At 40.8% G+C, this 23,697-nt stretch overlaps 1 protein-coding gene and 1 pseudogene across 1 annotated transcript in view; one reads left to right on the top strand and one right to left on the bottom strand.

The window, feature by feature from the left end:
• PHEX (phosphate regulating endopeptidase X-linked) overlaps positions 1 to 23,697 on the bottom strand; it is a 172,251-nt gene that overhangs the window by 20,188 nt on the left and 128,366 nt on the right. The window contains exon 15 of the mRNA XM_087726489.1: positions 8,326 to 8,384. Coding sequence (XP_087582615.1) covers positions 8,326 to 8,384 — 59 coding nt within the window. The remainder of the gene's footprint in view (positions 1 to 8,325; positions 8,385 to 23,697) is intronic.
• On the top strand, positions 19,051 to 19,969 carry LOC148043334 (E3 SUMO-protein ligase KIAA1586-like; annotated as a pseudogene).

Below are 23,697 nucleotides of genomic sequence, written 5' to 3'. Positions count from 1 at the left end.
ACAGCCAGCAGCCGCGTCCACAGGCTCCATGGGGAAAGGCGGGCCATGGGAAGGGGGAGCAAGTGCGCTCCCCGCCTGCCCGCTCCAATGTTGCCCGCCCAGTTCCCAAACCCTCTCTTCGGAAAGAGTTCTCCAGCAGCCTCTGGCAAGGTGTTTTCCCCACCCTGCTCGGGCCGAAAGCAAATAAAGCAAATAAAATATAAAATGCTGGTTTATCTTTCTCTGCTGCTTCTCTCCCAGGCTGGAGCCGAGAGGAGATCCTTGTCCTAGTCTTCCTGCTGCCCCCATGGCACGGGGAAAACGGATGGTACTTTGTCCCTTCTGTCTCCCCGTTGCTCAGAAAAGCAACTCTGGGGAGGTCCTTTGGTGGCGGCAGGCGTCCTAGAACCTGCCTGCTAGCAAAGGACCTGCCCAGAGTTGCTTTTCTGAGCAACAGGGAGACAGAAGGGACAAAGTACTGGCCAGCTGGGACGGGTATACAGGGCTGGGGGCGGGGCAGGCTTACTTCCGGGTCTGGTCACAAAAATCGGGACTTTTTAAGAACGCCCCGGGACACGGGACAAATTGTGCGAAAGCATGCCTGTCCCATGAAAATCGGGACGTCTGGTCACCTTACCTTTGCATGACTGCTGTCCACTTGCCTTTCATTCCACCTTGGGTCCTGCTGCCCGCATCTAGCCCATGATAGGGGACACACTGTTTCTGGGCTGGGCTGGCCAGTGGGTTGGCGGGCAGCCCTCAGGGGAGACACAGTGCTGGGGCAGAGACTGCTATTCCACTGCGGTGTACATGTACAACCCCAGAACATCTGCCCACCCTCCCAGAGCAAATTGGGCCTTCAAGGTAAGGAGACATGAAGAACTTTCAACTGCAGGTTTCTAAAAATCTTATTAAAATGAATGTCTAGAGGCAGCTCTTTAACTCTTAGCTATTTAGCTCAGGAATAACAGAGTTGAAAGGAACTTTGGAGGTCTTCTAGTCCAACCCCCTGCTCAGGCAGGAAAACTGAGGATGCCAAAATCTGGGAAAGGTGTCAGAATAACAGAATAACACTTAGAAGGGACCTTGGGGGGGGGGGGGACACGACCCTATACCATTTCAGAGAAATGGCTGTACAGACTTTTCTTTAAAACTTCCAGTGATTGAGCACCAGAACTTCTGAAACAAGCAGTTCCACTGGCTAATTGTTCTCACTGTCAATTGAATTGAATTGAATTTTATTATTTGTATGCCGCCCTTCTCCGGGAGGGACTCAGGGCGGCGAACAACTCAAAAGGGGAAAAGGGGAACATAGAACAAAATACAAGTGATTAAAACAGGCAAGAATCACACAACCACACAAGTCGAGAGGGGAGGGGAACTCATCAACCCCGGGCCTGCCGGCAAAGCCAAGTTTTGACGGCTTTTCGGAAGGCCTGGAGAGGGGTGAGGGTCCGAATCCCTGCGGGGAGTTCGTTCCAGAGGGCCGGAGCTGCCACAGAGAAGGCCCTCCCCCGGGTAGTAGCCAGGTGGCATTGGCTGGTAGATGGAACCCAGAGGAGGCCAACCCTGTGTGATCTAATGGGTCTTTGGGAGGTAATTGGCAGCAGGGGGTCTCTCAAGTCAAGGAGTTTCTCCTTAGTTTTAGGTTGTTTCTCTCTTTGCTCAGTTTCCATTCATTGTCACACTCTTGAGTAAAGCACTCGAGCCATTTCCTCCTTTCAGTGTCCATGAAAATACATCTATAGCAGTGATGGCGAACCTTTTTTGGCTCACGTGGCAAAAGCAGGGGGAGCGCAGGGGGGCATGCACGGGCGTGCCACACATGCACAAACTTTCCCCCTCTATGCACAGGCATGCAAGACCAGCAAACCCCCTGCCTTTGGTGCTCTTTTTTCGCCCTCCCCAGGCTCCAGAGGCTTTCTAGGAGCTTGGAGAGGGTGAAAACTGCCCTTTAGGAAGAATTTTTCTATTAAAATACAGGTAGCCCTCAACTTATGACCACAATTGAACCCAAAATTTATGTTGCTAAGTGAGAGATTTGTTAAGTGAGTTTTGCCCTTTTTTGCCACAGTTGTTAAGTGAATCATTGCAGTAGTTCAGTTAGTAGCATAGTTGTTAAGTGAATCTGGCTTCTCTATTGACTTTGCTTGTCAGAAAGTTGCACAAAGTGATCACATGAGCCCAGGATACAGCAACTATCCTAAATATGAGTTAGTTGCCAAGCATTTGAATTTTGATCCTGTGACCATGGAGATGCTGCAATGATTGTAAATATGAAAAACGGTCATAAATCACTTTTTTCAGTGCTGTAACTTTGAATAGTCACTAAATAAACTGTTGTAAGTTGAGGAACGAGTGCCCCTGTCTGGCCTGCCTCCATTCAAAGCCCAAAAAAGAAAAACCCCAACTATTGAAGTAGAGAAGTGGTACTTTTACTGAGTTTGAAATGATAGCAAGATATGAGCTAAAAGGCATGAAAGTTTCCCCAACTTCCTCCACCCAGGGACCCAGGCTGAATGTCCAATCCTCATTCCACATAGTGTCATGTGGGGCACATCTTCAGGTGTTTTCATCCATCTGGAGTTCCAGGCTGGTTGGCAAGGGTAGGTTTCAATTTTGTTTACTACCACTTCTGGGGATGTGGCTTGTTTGGTGGGTGTGGCTTGTTGGTCATGTGACTGGATAGGCGTGGCTTCATGGCCATGTGACTGGTTGGTCATGTGACTGGGTGGGCATAGCTGGTTGATCATGTGGACATGGACAACTTGAAATCACTCACATCAAGGGGTCTGGCCTCTCCTCATCTCAAAGGCCTCAATGAGATACAATTTCTCTTTCTATTTATTTACTACTAAACATCCAAAATATACTATTTAATCCTATGTATATATGCCATATGTGTACATACATATTACATAGTATAGAGTGTGTATAGGTATACAAAAAGATACATAATCTTTTTGTGTTATATTATCTACTATATATACTGTATGTGTATGTACACACAAACACACACAGAGCTCTTCTAAAACTATACACATTCAACTTCACTTACTGCATTTGGAAAAACACACCCAGAGTCCACTTTCGGCCACACATTTAACTATAACCTCTGTACATTAGAACATTACACATGCCTTCAGATGTTATTCCCTAGCTTGCACATGACTGTTATGTGGTGGAAATATGGTGAAACTCACTTAACAACATTTTTGCTTAGCAACCAAAATTTTGGGCTCAATTGTGGTCACAAGTCAAGGACTATCTCTGCCTTCCTCTACATGACAGCCTTGTCCTAGTAAACCCCTTCTCCTTTCTGGCAATTTTCCTCTCTGTTAGAGGCACCAGATTACTCATTACTAATAATACAAGTTTTACAATTACTATTTCAGCCCCAAACTGAATAAAGATAAATGACCTCACCATTTGCTGCTCAATACCTGTATTCATATAAATAGACACACATTGACACACAAAAGGAATGGAAACATCTGGTCTGAACACAGACACGCACAAACACACACACACACAAACACACACACACACACACACACTCATTTGCAATAAGTACAGAATATTTGCCATAACTTCTCATATCTGGTAAAGAAGTCCATTGCACACAGAAAATATTGACACTATTTTAATTACTATTAAAACTGGAAATTTGGATAATACCAATAGACATCAGAAGAAGAGGAGGAGGAGGCAGTTTGCCAGTTTTAGATAGGTCTGTGCCAAATATGACAAAATAATCCAGGCGAATAGAATAGAATAGGAGAGAGATTCTCCACCGTTCCCTCTAAGCTGCGCAGAGGCGCGGCCGCACACGTGTCAACAAAACACCGCGCAGCAGTTTCCAACTGCCGCGCAGTGGTTTTTATGAGACGCCTTCCACCATAATAGGAGAGGAGAGCCAGTCTGGAGACAGCAATCAGTTCTAGATCCACAAGGCAGAAAGTAAGTAGCTCAGAGAAGGGGTGTGGGGGTTGGGAGAAGGCATGGGACGGGCATACAGTGCTTGGGGGGCTTTGAAACATGCTCTTTCTAATCAGAATGATTTAACAGAGTTTCCAATAGGTATTTTTTTGGAAAAGCGGGCTGAAGATACCCTATTTTTGGTATTTTTACAAAAACTGTCAACTTTACACTCAATTTGTGAACTATTGGAAAGCAATAGGAGAATGACATTTTATATTTGAAAACCTTGTGTTGCTAAGTTATTATGCACAAAGTTTCACATTTCTCATACCTTTCCTTCCAGAGATATAAAAAGCCAAACTTTAACCTTTTTTTGAGCTGCAGTCATTTTCAGTCAACTTTGCTCCAACTTATCTAGATGGAGATCACTCATGAGAATGTTTTTTTTAATTTTGTTTAATAGAGCACAAGTTGTCCAAGATGGTCAAGTTTTATTTCTCTCAGCAAAATATTGCAGGAGATATTATGTCTCAAAGTTGCTGAAACCTCAGGGTCATACTGTAGAAGGCTGGGGTATGGGGGCAAACAAATGACTATATCTCCGCCCGCAAGTATTGCATTGGCAAATGTAACACTTTACTAATGTTCATTTGTAACATGTGTGCATTTTCACACCAAATTTCATCAAAATTCATTATGGTCAAGCAGGGCACTTTTTTGAAATCAGACCACTTGACATGGCCCAGGGCTAAAAGAGAATGACTGGCCTAGAGTCACCCAGCTGGCTTTGTGCCTCAGGTGGGACTAGAACTGAAGAGTATCTCAGTTTCAATTTATGCCTTAACAAACAACACTGGACTGGCCCTCTTAGCAATATATGTATTCTTTAGCAATACATTCAATAGTTGGACCTTCCTGTTCAATTATCTTTGTTCAGCCATGCTTGCCTATTGCCAATTCTATCAGAGAGTGAGTTTTATAAATGATTTGATGTCTTTCTATCACAAACTCTTCTGGTTGTATCTGACACCTCTCAGCTTCTACTGAGTGTAAAATCCTCCTTACGAACCCTGCTCTTTCAATTTAGCAAGACAATCCTTAGTCTGGCATACAAAATTAATAAATAATAAAAAATATTATTCTTAACATTAAATTCCATAAAGAATTTTGACCTTAGAAGGCCATGATTTGCAAGCAGGTTGGCATACATTCCTATGGGATGATAAAAATAAAATGCACAAATACTTTCAAAAACATTTAATTAGAAGAGCGTTATTGCAAAAATGGCTCAAAATAAATAAAAAAAATCCATTATGTGAAAATCCTGAATTGGCTATCACTGACAGAAAGGACGATTCATCCAAATTTTATAGATATGAATAAAATGATAAGATACAGAAACATAATTGATGGACAGGGAAAGTTTACTGGCTAACCTACTTGCAAATCAAAACTAAACACAATAATGATACTAAAATATATAACATCGAAATAGAATCACACGAATTGGATAAAATAATTCATAGCTCAGATAGAAAGATGATAGGGAGAATATATAAATTTCTCCTGAAGCATAAAATGGAAGAGGAAATTGTGAAAGAACAAATGATAAAATGGGCACAGAACTTTGGCTATAATATTGAATTGGATAAATGGGAAAAAATTTGGGGAACAAACTTAAAAATGACACTATCAGTTGGATACAAGGAAAATCAGTTCAAAATGTTTTACAGATGGCACTTGGCACCAACAAGGTTAGCTAAAATCTCAACAAATACCTCTCCATAATGCTGGAAATGTGAATCAATACATGGAACATACTACCATTTATGGTGGACATGTGATGAGGCTAAATTTTTTTGGAAAAGGGTCAAAAAGTGGCTAGATATAATAACAGGTGTTAAAATAGAATGGACACCTTAAGTTTTTTTTATTAGGAATAATGACAGCGAAATATAAAAAAGAAATTCAGTATTTAATATTACATATAATTACGGCGGCGAGGATTGCCTTTGCCCAGAAATGGAAAAACAAATTAATTCCAAGCGAAGATGAAATAATAAGTAAGGTTATGGACTGTGCTGAAATGGACAAATTAACAAAAGAAATCAAGGGAAAAGAAGAAACAGAATACTACCAAATATGGAATAAATGGTATAGGTGTATAGGAAAGAAACAAGGATCAATGAAGGAAGACAACAAAGCCGAAAAATAGTAGTTAAGGAGAATTAACACATATATATGTATCCAAGTGGTTGAAATTTACTAGAGGTAATCAGCCAATATAGCAGACAGATGAGTAAGATAAGAGGGTTAAGAATGGTGAAATGCAAATGAAATATAATAGAAGGGGAAACAATATAAGGTGAGCGATATCGATTGGCAATTGCTATTAGAAAGAACAGGAAGCTTCTGTTCATATTGTATTGTGTAAATGTGATGTACATCTAAGTTTTGTGTGTATTTTACATGTTTGTAAATAAATTTTTTTTAAAAAGAAACGTGTGCCAAACTTAACAGGAAAAACTAGCTGGATTTGTTTATTCCTAAACCATCTAAGAAAAATCAGCCACAAATTATTATGTCAGGTCTGTGATCATATGGCCTCAGATCAACAAAACTTTCAAGGATGGCATGCATTCATGCATTTCATTCATAGCTAATCTGTTATCTAAAAATTTTGAATGAGAACAAACTCTTAATGCTTAAACAATAGGAACCATGAAATCTTGCCTAAAAATGATTACATAAGTGGTAGAAACATCTATAATGTTAGAACAAACTTTTAACAACCTGCCTCCATTGTTCAAAATTACTTATTCTCATTACAAATTACAGCCTAAATCATATAAATATAATAAATAAGTTACTGTATTTTTCGGAGTATAAGACACACCTTTTTCCCTCAAAAAAGAGGGTAAAAATCTGGGTGCGTCTTATACACTGAATACAACATTTTTGGTCTACCGAAACCTCCCCCCTTTGCAAAAATGGACATGCAGAGGGTTTGGGAGGCTTGCAAAGTGCTCCGGAGGGCTGGGGAGGACGGTTTTTGCTCATGTTCCCCCCCCCAGTCCCCAGGAGCACTCTACAAGCCTCCCAAACCCTCTGCATGCCCCTTTTTTTTGCAAAAAAACCAAGTGTGCAGAGGGTTTGGAAGGCCTGAAGAGTGCAAAAACTTTTTAAAAAAAATTACCTCTTCAAAATCATGATGTGTCTTATACTCTGGTGCATCTTATATTCCAAAAAATATGGTATATGAAACAATGGAAGAAAATGAAATGTTTTCCAGAATTCCATAATAATGTGCATTGCATATGAGAACCATTTAAGTCAGAAGTGGTATTCAGCAGGTTCTGACCAGTTCTGGAGAACTGGTAGCAGAAATTTTGAGTAGTTCAGAGAACTGGTAAATACCACCTCTGACTGGTCCTGCCCACATCTATTCTCTGCCTCCTGAGTCTCAGTTGATTGGGAGGACATGAGGATTTTGCAGTAACCTTCCCCTGGAGTGAGGTGGGAATGAAGATTTTACACCCACCAAGCCATGTCCACCAAGCCTCATCATGGCCACCAAGCCATGCCCACAGAACCGTTGTAAAAAAAAATTGAATCCCACTACTGCACTTGGATAACCCAAGCATCCAAGTTGAGGAAGACCTGTTCCCTAATTTTCAAAGATTTAGAATTATTGTTCTTTTGCCAGGATCAGAATAATAATGATGGGTTTTACACTTAAGCAGTGATATGTTTTTGAGCTGAAAGGTTGGGCTGTAGTTTTCTGGTGTCCTGACCAGCAGCAAAACTTTTCCAGCTAGAAAACTAGATAACTGCCATTAGACCCAAAAGCTTATCACTGCTTAATTGATGGCAGGCATAAAAACATACACCACTATACAGGTTTATATTGCCTCAAGAAAGCTGGGTGACATTGTAAATTACTAGAGAGTGAATGGTCTTAATGAGTATGGGGCTTGCTTGCTTGCCTGCCTGCCCGCCTGCCCACCTGCCTGCTTGCTTTGTGGATCTCTTGATTTACTAGTGACATTTGTATTCGAATCAAGAGGTGATCAGATGCCTTATTATTTCATAAGGTAATATTACCTTAAGGTAATAATGTTAGAAGGGATATTTTTATGCAATCTGTCCTTCCTTCCCTCCCTCCCTCCTCCCTCTTTCTCTCTCTTTCTCTATTTATATCCTGAATATGTAAAACCAAACACAATATATGTACATACTTGTAAACATGGTATTAGTATTTTTTATGACACAGTTTTTTATGCACACTAAACCTAGTGGGCATTTTTGTGCAGTATGAGAAAATAACCGTTTTAAAACTGTGAGAAGGAGCACTGCTTGTAGAAGCTGAAGAATATTCTTTTTTCTCAGATAAGTTATTAAATCATGATTTAGTCAAGTACTCACTGATTTGATTTGTAGACGAACTGTAAAAAGCATTCACTGTTGTTGGATTAACAAACCACCTGTTGAAAAAGAAAAAGAAAAGCAGATTTGGTGTTCTTATTCTATGAATCAGAGAAAATCTGTCACATTATGTCTATGTTCCCCCTGCCCCCAAATATCAAGTTCCTAGAAGTGGGGGAGGGTCATTGCTCTTTTTGGCTAAATTTGGATCTCCCTCAATATTTAAACTACAATTGCAGAGCCTGCCATTCAAAGCCACAGCAGGCACCTTATTATTCTGTGTGCTAAGAAAATCAGGATCCAACTATGTAGCAAAGGATGAAGACTAATAATCTGTAAAAGTGGTTCAAATAGTAGTCCTCAATCTATAAGTGTTCATTTAACAACCATTCAAATTACAATGCCCTTAGAAAACGTCACTTATGACCTATATTTACACCTACAGCCATTATACCACCCTCGTAATATGATTGAAATTTGGGAACTTGACAACCTGACCATATTTCTGATCAATTGTAGCCTCCTGCAGTCACATGGTTTGATTTGCAACATTTTTTCCTGATGTCCAGAAGAAAAAAAAACCTGCCTTTGGGGGAAACTAGATTCACTTAACAAAAGCAGTGATTCATTTAACACACCATAAAAATTATGGTAAAATTGGATCTGGCCCAATTTACAACTTTAATGACTTACAATGGCAATTTTGATCCAAATTGTGGTCATAAGTCAAGGACTACTTGTACAATGGAGTAGGTATCTTACATCCTTGATCAAGCAGGTATCCTATATTTGACATTATAGCTAAGGGACATACAGTAAGCTTCCCTTTTTCAAATGAAATTTTAGAAAATGCATTAAGTATGGATATCAAAATATCAAAATTATAGGATTTATGCGATTAGACAACATTCCCTTTGTATTCACCATTTTATCAGGTTTTTTAAAATAAATCATTAAATATACTTGTGTAGTATTATTTAATTTTATACAGTGATACAATATAACAATTATTTTTATTATTCATTCTATATTTTAAATATCAGTAATATACACAAGGCTGAGAATCACTGAATTGATATCTATTTAGTTATAATCCAACAAACTTCCTACCCTGCACCCTTCTGGAAAACATTTTCTAATAAAATGATAAGATGGAAGATATTTCTGTAAGAGAGTAGAAGATGAGTGACATCCAGGCTGAGGAATCAGGAGAAAACATTTAGCAAGTTTGCCTCATTTCGATTTCAGAGTCATTTACAGCAGCAACCATATACACTAATCTGAAAAGAAGACCCACAGATGCTTTAAAAGAAGTGGCCTTAACTAGGATAACATTGAATGCCTTTTTGGAATGACCTAGAGTGGCACTAGGTCATTTTTATTGGAAATCTAAAATGTCATTGCACATTCCAAGTCTCCACAATGATTGCAACCTTTAGCATCATCTCTTAATCTTATTTTTTCAATTGTCTCAGAGCTTGCTTTCAGTAAGTTCTAACCTACAGACCTCCACCAGCCTTAACCCAAAGATATCAAAGCTATATCCATAAGTTTTACAATCACTTAAGATAGATAAATATTTAGTATGCTTCTTAAAAAGTATAAACTTTTATAAATGTTTATTGTTTGAGAGTAACATGTTTTAATTTTCTATACATTTATATTACCTATACAAAAATGTCCACCAGACCCTTTATTACTGTACAGAGGTTATAGCTTTGCAAGAGAAAATTAATGCCAATAAAATTTCCCATATGCAAATACAAAACCAATAAAGAGCATCATATTGATACCGGTGTTGGTGATAAGAGGTGACTTTTCTTGTTCTTCCACACACTGATATAAACACATGAGGATGGAATGAAGCTGCCCTAAATAATTCCATTACATAATCCAGAGTCCCAAACATTTGTTAGATTTGTATGTACCATACAAATACTTCAGGAAAGATTCCCTTTATAGATTCCCCTTTTGTTATGTTCAGATATTTAAATTGGGTATTAAATACAGTCTGCACATATTCCATATGGACACCAGATGGCAATAAAAGCTAGAGTAGTCTTGTTTTCTTCCTGCCATCTACTGGTTATCCAGTAGATTTCAGAGATCAGATTTTTCATGCTTCTCTAAATAACTGGAAAATTGTAGAATAATAATGTAGGGCTTGCTTTTTAAATACAGGTTATTGGCTAATTACAGAACAGTTTGTAAAAAAAGGATTATTTATGTGGCTTTGCTGTAACATATCTTTCCAGGCTATCCTTTATTGCAGAATTCTAAGTTAAGCAGAAAATTCACCTACAGTAAATTTAAAATCTGTAAATATTGAAAAATCTTTACAACTTACCACTAGCTTCCCAAAAAGTTCTAAAATTCTTCCTGCAATTTAATGTCTCAGGACAGTGTCATTCAATCCTTCTCATTTTATTTGTTTGTTTGTTTACAAGATTTAAAGGCCACCTAACACCAGAATAACTCTGGGCATCTTACATTAAGAATAGAAAGCAATACCAATATGTATGTCTATGTACATTTGAACTCTTCCCTGTCTTGGAAAGTTCATAGATTAGTCCAAAACTACTAATGGGCATTTGTCCTGGCCTAATGGAGGATTTCATAGCCAGTTAAATGGTAGAAAATGGAAGATACTCAGCCATACTATCTGGGATGGGGCTATAGGAATATTTTGAAGATTTCACCGTAGGAAATTACAGTTTGAGTTAGTATTCTGGGTAAAAAAAACTGTTATTGCAATGCTTGTCGACTTTGGAATTAAAGCTTTAGCTCCTTCTGAGATATCTATATGGATGACTATTACAAATAAATGGGCTTTATTTTTATGTTTGGATGAATAAAATGGGTTACCATATCCCCAGATTTGAATGGTCTGTATTATCAGACTCTGAAAACCTTGATTCCTGACCTATGTAAAATGAAAGGCATGTGTATAAAATATATGTATTTAAATTGAAGTGATTTAGTCATTATTAATTTGTCTACCATATTTCAATAGGTTATTTTACATTTAAATTGAATATGCATGTCAGCTTACCATGGTTTGCCTGCATGTTTCATATTAATTAAATCATAGTAATTTTAAAATGACTGAGTTTTCACTATTCCAATATTTCAAGTCTTCAACATCAGAAGACATAATTTTATTTCATTATATTTTCATAATGGTCTTAATTAGCTCTCCTTAGCATTCTCTGTCTTTTGAAGGGAAAGTCATTGTGAAGTAATGGTTTCACAGTAGTCCAGGAAAATCCAAATCTGTGAAATCTTGGGGGTGGGGGGTGGGATTGATGAAATTTTCAAAGTTTCAAAGTTTGATAACACTTGTATGCTCCCCAATCCCGTAGGACTCCGGGCGGCTCACAATACAAATAAATCAAAAGGCATAGAAAAAAAGAAAAGATAGACTTAAAAACACAAAGCCATTACATTGTTGTAACACAAGCCCTGCTATTTTCTATATCTATCACTACATGATAAATTAGAGCAGGGGTGTCAAACTCAAGGCTCATAGGTTAGATCTGGCCCATGATGTGGTTAGATCTGGCCCATAGTGCCGCCCTGGAAATAACAAAGGACCAATCCACAGAACCTAACCTCAGCCAGCCCAGGCTGATCAGGCACTGATCTACAACCTGGTAGCAGCCATCCAGGCTGGAACATGGTCAGCATTAGATCTGCAAAGCCAGCCTGGAGCCAATGAGGGCCTGCTCCTGCCCCGTCCCCTAGGCACACGCACAGGAGGTTTGGCATCCCTGGGTACCATCTTGACCCACACACTGACTGCATTCTCAGCCCTTCCCTTTCACCCAGGATGCCAGCACTTGCCACCTCCTGTGCACACACCCAAGGGTGGGGCTGAGGCAGCGAGGTGGTCTCTCGCTGGCCCCAGGGCAGCTGTGTGGGTCAGATCTAAGGCTGACCAGGTTCAGGCCTGAATGGCTGCCATAAGCTGTAGATCAGCACCCAGTTGGCCGAGGTGACGTAGGCCGGTCCTTTACTGTTTCCAGGGTGGCCCCACGAGCCAGGGTAAGAGTATGGCAGTACGATCAGTGGCTGTGATGCCAGTGGCCATGGTTTTCCCATGCGGGGGTTGGGGCAGTCCCAAAGAAAAGGAAGCCTCACTGGCTGTGAGGCCAAGCTCAGAAAGGGGTGAGGGAAGGGGGAGGGACTGGCAGCACTTCCTTTTTACTGGGACATTCCTCACCCAGTTGGAAAGCTTGTGCCTGGCATCTGCCCCTGGCACCCACAAGCTTCCACATCCTTTGAATCCACCAGGCAGGAGTTCCACCAGCAAAGCTGGTCGGGTTTCCTGATCTGTAGATGGAGGAAAGGGTGCCAGAGCCTCGCCTCATGCCCTGCGATCTGAGGTGGGGTCTATGGACAGTGCTTGGCCATCTCGTTATCATGCAAATGCCCTTTGGCCAGATCTGGTACAAGCCTCAGTTTGCAGAGAACAGAGGCCTAAACTACTGTAGCATGAAATCAGTAGTGCAAGATCTCATGCTACTGATCTTGTGTGATCTTGCGCTATAGTACTGCACGAACTTCAGGGCATTGGTACTTGTGCGCAACTTGAGCAACTTTGAGTTGGCCAGATTGAGTTGGCCATGCCCATCCAACCATGTGACCATCTGGCTATGCCCACCTGGCCCTTTGAGAGCAACTATAATACTGATCTGGCCCTCAATGAAATTGAGTTTGACACTCCTGAGTTACAGCTTTTGGCAAAACACCAAGATGCTGTTTATTGTTCTGATTCAAGCAACAAGCTCCTAGAGAATTTCTGATTCAGATTCAGTTGCTTTTTATCCTCAATGTTCAACAATTGAATTTACACAGCACAGGTCCACAGCCTATTTTATATCTCGAAACTATGCATATAAACTTGTTCTATGAGAAAAAGATAGAATGCACTGTAAATCTAACAAATAAGGTCCTTTGCTATTTCCAGGGCAGCTCCATGGGCCAGATCTAAGCACCCCACAGGACTTGAGTTTGACACCCCTGATCTAGAATGCCTTCAGGTTTGAATGTTGTAGATTCCCTTCTTCATCCACCAATTGGCTTATCAGCTTTTGTTCTCTTTCCTTTTTCAACTTGTAAACCAGCCAACATCGTGGTTTATTTGCATTTTCAAAGAAGTTTTGTTTTGCCAATTTTATTTTGTTTGCCAGGTCCTCATTTTCTATCAAGTTCAGTTTATATCTTTGCAGTTCCAACGTATTTTTTACTTTTTTATTTTGTAGGTTTTTCTGCAGCTCCATCTAAAAACTTTTAAATTCTAATTCCAACTTCTTTTGAGTTTGTCTATTATGTCTATTCTTTTTCCCTATATATGTCATTGTGAGGTCTCTACTATATGCTTTAGAAGTGTCCCATAAATTCTGTAATGATGTGTCTTCCTTTCTATTTTCCTGGAAGAAATACATCAGTTCTTTTTCCATATATTGCTGGAAACTTTTTTCATTTAATATTATTGAGTTTAAAGTCCATCTCCCCTTTTTCCTCTGTCCCTTCCAAGTCATTGTTATTGGGTTATGATCAGCCCACGTGCATATGTCTATCTTGAGTGTTTTGAGTATTAACTCTGTTGACATCCATATCATATCTATTCTTTAGTAGGATAAGTGTCTGAATAGAAAGTATATTGTCTTTCTTTCGGGTGTCTTATTCTCCAAACATCTTGCAGATTTAATTCTCCTGCTATCGTGAAAAAAGTTTTGGGTAGGATTTTCCTCAGCTTCTTGTTCATCTTTGTGGATTTATGGTCTATTTCATTATTTACAATTGCATTGAAGTCTCCTAGTGTACATATATCTTCATATTCATATTGTATTATCTTTTTGTGTAGTTTCCCAAAAAATTCTTCTTGTTTATCATCTGGAGCATATATTACCACTAATAAATCTCTTTCTCAAATTCATCCTTATCTCCACCGTCAGTATTCTCCCCTCCCCTCCCAAAAATTATATCTGATTGAATTGTCTTTCTAATGTATAGTGCTATTCCCTTTTTACTTTGGTCAGCCAGAGTTGTGTATAAATTACCTAGTTTTACTTGTTATAAAAGTTTCCTGTGTTTCTTTCTAATATGTACTTCCTGTAAGCATATAATGTCCAGTTTCAATTTCTCTAATTTGTTGAATATTTTTTTCTTTTTATCACCGAGTTTAGTCCATTTATTGTATATTTATTGAGATTACTTTTAATTCTTCCTCCATGTCATTGGTTTATAGGTTTAGTTGATCTAGTCATTCTTAGCTCCCTCTACTCCTTTATCTCTTTGGCCCTTGCCTCTTCTCTTAACACTTTCTTTTCCTGTTCTTTCTCCATTTCCCCTTGATCTTTCCCCTTAGCTTCCTGGCATTTGGTTCCTCCCTCTTCTCTTACCAGCATTGCTTCCTGTGTTGATATATGTTGTTCATAAAATAATTCTGCTTTCTCTAGTGTATCTAACCTGTGCCTTTGTTCTTGCCAGTTTACCAAGATCTCTTCTGGAACCAGCCATCTAAAACTCACCCCTTTCTTAATCAGACTCTTAGTCAGGAAGTGGTATTCTTTTCTTATTTCCCTAACCTTCCTTGGAATTTGCTTCAATACCACTATCTCTCTACACTTGTATTTAATTGTGGTACTTCTTGTTCCTTGCAATACTTCAATTTCTAAAGTTTTTTTAAAATAAATCTTACATGTACCTCTCTGTGCAGGCTGTTGCTCACTGCACATCTTGGATGTATTCTAAATGTTTTGTCCATTCCACCTAAAATATATTTCTTACTCATTTCTGTGACCCCTGAAAGAATTTCTGCAATCTTCTCTGCTAAATTCTCTCCTTTCTCCTCTTCAATGTTCTGAAATCTTAGGTAGAGTTCGGATCATTCCATTTCCCAAAATATGGTGGATTCATCTTGCTTTCTGTCAATTATTAGCAATCTATGATCCATCTCCTCCACTTTTTTCTGTTATTTCTGCTTTCTTCCACCTCCTGCAGTCTCTGCTCATTCTTCCCCATCATTTGCTTGACTTCCTTCAGTTCATCTTCCACCTTGCCCACTTTCTCTTCTACTTTGTTTACTTGCTCCTTAAGATCCACGTGTATGGCTTGCAACATACTTTTTAACTCCAAGGTAGTTTTATCTTGATGCATTGTTGTGCCTGTTACTTTCTGTGTCGCTGAACTGGGCAGTGTAGCTGTTGCAAATGCATATGATATTATTTTCTTCATTTTAGTATTTGGTTCTGACATTGTTGTGATTGAGTCATAGTTGAATTTTATAATCCAAAGGGTAAATTAGTAAATTAATTGTAATCCTGAAGCTGTCCACAGCAGCTCAAACACCAGTCTCCAATAAACCAACCCCTGTTCTTGGACCCAGTCTTCAGGTTCTTGCTACCTTAATCCATTCATTTTATAATGCCAATGTGTAATAAAAAAAGAAAGAGAAGCAAGGAAATAAGAGAAAAGAGGGTTGGTATAGAAAAATAAAAAAGGCACTCACCCCAACAAAAGAGACAAAAAGAAAACCCACAAAATTAATTCCACAATGGTAATCCACACTTTGTTGCTAAAAGAGGAGAGAGAAAAGACGAGATGAGTAAAAAAAGGGAAGAAAAGATAAACATTTGGGTAAGCAAAAAAGGACCCAAAGTAGCCAAGTGAAAAAAAGGCAAAGAAAAACAAAGAGAAAAAAGAACTTTTATTATAAATTGTCTGGATTATCTAAATTCTTCTTCCAATAAAGGGGAAAAAGCAAGAGGGGAAACAAACACAGTCAGAAAGATAGTGTAGCAAAAGAATACAACACTGTGTTTACACAGGTAGCCTTAATTTCTTTCTTCCAGAGAGACTTTATCAACAGTTCAGTGTTATCAACAAAAAAGTCAATTCTTTTTAGCCAGCTTCCTTCCTTTCTTTTCAATCAGCTTTATTCAGGCAACTTTTATTTACCACCAGATGGCAATGCAGACCATGCAGACCATGCAGACAAGTAATTCATTGTATTTGTCTTTTAAATCCATAGCTCTAAAACCAAAGATTATGAGAAAGTCCAAATAAAGAGTAAAAAGTCAAAATTCCAATTTGTTTTCAAGCCCTTAAACAGTTAAACAATTATCAAGAGCTATTATTTCTTTTATTCTGTTAATGGCTCTGTCTGTTCGCTGCTAGCACGAGAGTGGGAGAGCTTTCTACCCCCCACTCCCCCCTGTCTCCTGCCACTCTTTCTTTAAAAAGTTTTTAACTGGAGATTAAAGTTAATTAAAGGGATGTTGTATTTAAGGCAATCTTATTATCTCACCCAGCCGGTCAATTCGCTGATTTTCCAAGCTTGTTGCAGTCACCCAGCTGGGCAGCTCATAATGGCTACCTTCCTTGCTTTAGGTCAGGGGCATCGCAAGCAATTTTGCAATTTTGCAGGCATTTTAGGGGAATTGCAGGGATGCCCCAATCCCTTGCCTTCCCTGGGGTCTCTGCCTGCATGCACCTCTGTCCTCAAGCTATGGCCCCCCAAGTGAAAGCAATTTATCTGGCCAGCAGCCTGTCATGCTTAGCCAAAGTGTCGCAAGGGGTTGGTGTGGGCACAGGTGGGCTAAAGCAGTTTGGGAGTCTTACCTGTAAAAATTCCCATGCAGAAAGCACTGCAGTGGAGAGAAGCAGCCAGGTTCAATCTCCAGCATCAAGTTGCAGCTGCTTCCTCCAGCCCTTGGTGTTGAGTGAGTCTTGGTTGCTCACTGAACATGCTCTCCAGGTTGGCGGATGCTTCTCTCTGCCACTGCTGTTTCCTCACATCTTGTGCAGAACAGCAAAATGTAGCAGCCGTGATGTGAGCCACCACTTTCCTTGAAGTCTCTTCCCCAGAAAGCACTGCAGTGGAGAGAAGAATGCTTCTCTCTGCCACAGCACTTTCCGGGGATGGGACTTCGAGGAAAGCAATGGCTCACATCACAGCTGCTACATTTCACTGTGCTACGAGCTCTCCCAGCAAGAGCAGCAGCAGAGAGAAGCAGCTGCTGACCCAGAAAGCACATGGATGCCGTCAACACCATGTGCTCTCTGGGTCAATGGCTGTTTCTCTCCACCATTCCTATTGCCTTGTCTGCATGGCACAGCGAAATGTAGCGTAGCTTTCCCAGCAACAGCTCTTCTATTCCTGGCTCAAGGACTTACTGTATCCTAATGGCTGTCAGGGAGGGTAGGGGCCTCCAGACCAGCTAACCTAGGCTGTCTTGTCCCAGGCTTGGTTGAATCCCCAATGATGAATCATGAAGTGTGACACTTGTATTCTGAAAGGATGTTGCTGGGCACTTGCTATTGTGACTTAATGACTTTGAAGTTTGACCTGATTTGGATCCTGAGTGAGGGCTAATAATCCTATCACCCTGGAGGCTGGGGCTGAAAGGTTTTTGTTTTGTAGTAGATAGGAATAGGATGGCCCAGTCTTTCTGGGGCTGTCAAAAAAGGTGGGGGCTGCTTTCAAAGAGCATGTTTTTCCTTTTCTCATCCAGGGAGGTATAATATTCTGCCTTTTTATACTTCCTAGAATATTTCATTCTTCTAGGAGATGGGTTGTTGCTAACTTTCTACAGAATAAAATAGTAACAAGAATGTTTGAATACTAGATTTGGTTACATCTGATTGTTTTTGTGTTAACTTTTTTGAAATAGATAATTATGATATAATGGCTTGCTGGAAGAAATTCCCCTGATTTGTTCACAGCTGGGGCAATTATTAAGGTGATTGCTCTGAATTCTGTCTTCCTGTCTTAATGGGCTAATCCTATTCCTGGGGCTTTGTCTTTCCTATCCTGGGGGTTAATTCTGCCAGGAGAGAGGAAAGGGGAAGTTCCAGGTGTATATAATGGCTGTACTTAAGTGCTTCTATTGCCAATTGTTACTTGGGCTGCTCTGAGTTTTCCCAAAGGGGGAAGGACTGGCTTCAGTTTCTTGACACAGTTTCCTTTTGTGCACTTCTCCAAATTTTATGAACCATTTCTTGGCTGGAAAACTGCTTAAAAAAACAGGCACACTGAAAAAGAGAAATGCAACATAGCCACCAAATATAGAAAAATGATTAGCTGTTCTGACCCCCCCCCCCCTTCTCCGTCCAGGAATGAAAGCCAAAAGCCAGTAACTAAAAAGGTTTCTTTTAATCAGTCCAAGCTCTTGTTGGCTGTAAGCCCAAATAAACAAAGATAATTAGCTCTGGCAGAAAGTCCTATAACTCACACCAAAATGCAAACCCGGCTTCTCTTATCTCAAACCACTTATCCAAGTTAGCTTCTCTCGGTTTGTGAACGCGAACAAGAACAATCACTAGAACAGGAACGGAACGTTGACTTCTGCCACCAGGGCGTGGCACCAGCAGTCTCTTTATACACAGGAGAGGATCCCGATGAGCAACAGCTGCTCGCAATCATCTCCTGTAAGTACTCAGTTGTTCCTTCCGTCGAGTAACCTTTCAATGGGGTGCATCCTGCAACAACTCCCAAGTGTTTCCCTGAACACTCCCTCTGATCCAATGCTCTGCCGCTACCCGGTGGCCAACGGCTCCTACCGGGCCACAACAATTAGCTATCTTACTGATAAACAAGGGTCAACAAAAACATCATTCAATCTGTATCGTTAAGTATTGAAGTTCTGTCAAATCACAAAATGCTTGTTCAATTTCTTTTCATTCTGTTTCATTAAACTTTTATTTTTAACAATGATAATGGGTAAGCAAATATAAGGACTGATTCTCACAGCCTTACTTTAGAGCTGCTTCTTATGGTCATATTTAGCTACTGATGTTCACTGAGAGTCCTATGTTGGTGTGGAGGTCTTTTAGTCCAAGCTCCTGCTCATGCAGAAAACCCTATATTATTTCAGACAGTTTGTATTTGTACATTACAAATTGTCCACAGTAATGGATGAAAACAGACTGTACATTGTTGGGTGAAAATGGAGATTCCTTCCATTACCTGAAGTTCTCAACTTACAACCACAATCGAGTCCAAACTACAAGATAGGGTTGTTTTTTTTTGCAGTAGCCCTTAACAGTATGAAAAGGCAACAGAATTTGACAGATTTTTTCACTAAGAAACTTAGATCGTAATCAGATACAACAGAAGTGGCCTTGGATGATCCAAAACAGTCACAAGCACAACCACTCCAACTTGGAGAAAGCAGCACGTCAATTACTGAAAGAACAGATAACTCCAAAATTGAAAATAATCTCCCTGACTTCTGGACATTGCACAACAGTATAACAACTTTAAAGAAAAATATGAGGGACTGGTAATTTCAAACAAAAAGTTAGGTTGCCAGTATTGTACAAAATATAACTTTACAAAAGAAAAAAGGGTTCAAGTGTCAAAAGAATTGAAACATTTCCAGGTTGAGGCAGTAGGAAAAAATAAAGAGGTACAACAAGCTTCTCTAAGAAAAAATAAATAAAAGAACATTTTTCATCAACAGCTTCCACAGAGAATTTAAAACAATGTGAGCAGGATGCAACAAAAGGAATAGATAAGATGACTGGCAAATATATAAGTACTACTTATAGAGTATTCAATACAGTTTACAGCCTGGCACAAAGATGCAAACCATTTTCAGACATAGAAAATGAGATAGAATTAAAAATTGACTAGATATGGGAATAGGATTGCATTCACTTAAAAGTGCAACAGATCCCTTCCGTTACCTACAGGCCTTCACCTGCAACCACAATGAAGTCCAAAGTACATTGGTTTTTTCTTTTGCAGTAGTAGCCTTTAACAGGATGAAAAGCCAACAGAGTTCTACCACTTTTTTCAGCAAGAAACCAAGACTGGAACCAGATACAATAGAATTGGCCTTGGATGATCTGAAACAGTCACAAGCACCACCACTTGAAATTGGACAAGACAGCAAGTCAATTATTGGTGATTCTGAAATTGAAAATAATCTTCCTGACTGCTGACATTGCAACAGCATAACAACTTTAAAAAAAATATAAGGGACTGGAAATTTCCAACAAAAAATTAGGTTTCAAGTATTGTGCTAAAATTGACTTTACAAAAGAAAAAAGTGTTCATACAGCAAAAGAATGGAATGAACAAGCTTCTCTAAGAAAAAAATAAAAGAACATTTTTCATCAAAAGCTCAGAATTTTTCTATAGGGAACTTAAAACAATGTGAGCAAGATGCAGTAATAAAAGGAATAGATAGGGTTAGGGTTACGGATGACTGAAAAATATTTAGGTACTACTTGTAGAATATTCAATACAGTTTACAGCCTGGCAAAAAATTGTAGGCCATTTTTATTCATTAAAGGAGTGATAGAATTGCAAATCAAAAATGGAGTAGACATGGGAATAGGGTTGCATTCACGTAAAACTACAGTGAAAGTAGTGCATTCCATTGCGAAAGCCACTAAAACAAAATTATTTACTACAATAATTGAAAATAATCTCAAAATATGTTTGATTATTGATAAAGCATCAACACAATCTAGCAAACCAGTTTTTATACTTTACTTAAAAGTTGAGGATTCAGTTACCTCACCAACAATTTTTGTTCAGCTATTGAATTAGAAAAGTTGAATTAGAAAAACAAGATGCAGAGACAATATGTTCTTCAGTTATTGAAAGTTTAAATAATGTTGGGTTTACTAAGAAGTACCTGGGGAAAAAATTAATAGGATTTTGCTCCGATGGTGCCAGCGTTATGCTTGGGAGAAAATCTGGAGTAAGCACTAGAATAGCAAAAGATTTTCCAAACATCATAATATAGCACTGCTTAAACCATTGCCTCCAACTTGTTTTAGATGATTTGATAAAGGAAATAAAGCAAGTAAATCATTTTAATTTTTTTATTATACACTATTTTTCATCAATCCAATAAGAACCAAGGTATACTTTTCAACAGGGACGTGCAGTCAGGGGAGGCAGGGGAGGCAGGGCCTCACCAGTGTCATGAGGAAAAGAAAAGAATAATTAAAATAATTAAAAAGGCTAAGGTAGTTGCTGCCAGACTCCAGGGTCACAGTGACTCTGAGTCTGCTTAGTGCTAACTGCAGGGGGAGGCGAGAGAACTATGGGCCTCCTTTGCATAAGGAATTTTTCGCCATTTAACCCTTGCTCAGAGTTAAGCAAGGGTTAAAAGGTGAAAAATTCCTTATGCAAAGGAGGCACGTGATTCTCCCGCCTCCTGGTCTGGGAGCAGCAAATCGTGCCTAAGTTGCTTTTTTATTTAATTTTTTACATTTTCATCATGGCGGGTGGACAAGAGGAGAGTTGAAATCCACAGCTGGAAAAGGTATGTGGATTGGACAGAGGGAGGGAGGGGATTCAAAATTATTGTAATTTAATTTGTAATTTTTTATTGTGAGGAATTTGTGTGTGTGTGTGTGTATTTGTGTGTGTGTGTGTGCATGTGTTTCTTCACAGAGGTGGGGTCGGAGGAGGCGGGGGCGAGGCAGCGGAGCGCGGCAGCGGCAGGGTTGTTCTCACTGCTGTCTCCAACAGGCCAGGCATCTCGCGTTTATGTCCGCCATAAACACAGGATGCCTGGCCTGTTGGACACAGCGGTGGGATCGAAGGAGGCGGGGGTGAGGCGGCAGAGCGCAGCAGCAGCAGGGACGTTCTCGCCGCTGTGTCCAACAGGCCAGGCATCTCGCGTTTATGTCTGCCATGGTGGGCACGGCAGGGAAAGGATACTGCAAAATCTCCATTCCCACCCCACTCCAGGAGAAGGATACTAAAAAAATCTCCATTCCCACCCCATTCTGGAGCCAGCCAGTAGTTCTCTGAACTATTCAAAATTTTTGCTACTGGTTTTCCAGAACCTGTCAGAATCTGCTGGATTTCACCCCTGATCATGCTCCATTATCCTGTAGCTGTAAAAGGCAGCAACAGACACTGTCTTCTTGTGGGAAACCTTGGTGTTTGGGTCACACTGAGGTATATTGATGTAATAGCCATCTTCTCCATGGCAGAACATCAGAGGGTACTGGAGAGCCTCATAGGCATGGTGCGTCTCACTGATTTGTAATAACCTATTGTCTCTGCTGTGGAGAACAATATCTCTCTTCTCAAAACCCTGGCTGACAATGAGAACAGCCACTTCTGTAGATGTGGGGGCATTGAAATTACCTCAGTGCTCTCCAGAAGGCTTCTGTACCTCTGGACAGCAGAAAGAAAGCACTTTGCCATTAGATTCTTGTGGGTGAGAGGGCTGTGTAAGGATTATGGGGAGGGAGCAGAGGTGGGTTTCAACCGGTATGGCCCGGTATGGCCAAATAGGTCGTAGAAATCTGCTGTACCGTAGCGAACCTTTAGGACTGATGGCCTGGCCATTCCCCCATACAGGTATGGTCTTCTGGCCTGGGCCCTCTCTCTCCCCCCATCTGCCCAGTTGCAGCTCGCTCGCTCACTCTCTCACCCCATCTGTCCACACCATGCTTGCCCCCCCCCCACTTGCTTTGCTGCAGGTGCCTGTGGAGGGGGGCAGAGTTCTGCCCATCTGCCTTCCCCTAAAGAAGCAACTGGGTGGGACCTGGGATGGTCAGTAGCCTGCACACTGCTGCCATGTGACCGCTCTGGGGGCTCAGTGCCTGCTCGGACAAGGCTGCAGCCGGCAATGGGATGTGAAGGTGTGGCTGTCCAGCAGAGCCAGGAGTGTCCTGAGATTAGTGGGGTGGTGGGGAGGTTGCGTTGGGCTGAAGGCAGCAGGGAGGCAGCTGCTGGGGCCCCCGGGTGCATGCAATGGGACGCGAAAGCTGCTGGGCAGCCGCTTCTTTGTATCCCATTGTTCCTTTGCATCCCATTGAAGTTGGCTTTCTTCTGGCTATCCTTCCTCTCCAGAGCAGGTCTCTCCCAGCCAGGAAGGATCCCCATGAGAAAGCCAACTGCAACAGGATGCGAAGGAGCAGCCGCCCAACAGAGCCAGGAGTGTCCTGAGGTTGCACTGTGGAGAGGTTGCACGGGGCTGGAGGTGGCAGGGAGGCAGGTGCCGAGGCCGCTGTGGGTGCCTGCAATGGGACGCAGCAGCTGCTGGGTGGCCGCTCCTTTGTGTCATGTTGCTCCTTTGAGGCCCATTGCAGTTAGCTTTCTTCTGGTGATCCTTCCTCTTTGGGGCAGAAGGTTTCTCCCAGCTAGGAAGGATAGCCAGGGGAAAGCCAACTGAAGCCAGGAATGGAACACAGCAGCTACTTCGTCCCTAACTGCGGCGGTTGGTGGGGGCAATTGTCCCTGAGCAGCCGCCGTAGCTTCACCAGAACTGGCTCCGCTCATCTGCTGTAGCAAGCGCGCATGAAAGCAGGTATTGTGGCCTGGCATTGCCATGGTGGCAGTAGAGGGTCACGGAGGGGAAGGGCCGCTGTGGGGCTCTCGGGGCC

Source organism: Thamnophis sirtalis, unplaced genomic scaffold (genome assembly GCF_051295495.1).
Source record: "Thamnophis sirtalis isolate CommonGarterSnake01/CBP01778 unplaced genomic scaffold, rThaSir2_p1.2 scaffold_12, whole genome shotgun sequence".
Classification (NCBI taxonomy): Eukaryota; Metazoa; Chordata; class Lepidosauria; order Squamata; family Natricidae; genus Thamnophis; species Thamnophis sirtalis.
This window is presented reverse-complemented; position numbering and strand designations above follow the sequence as displayed.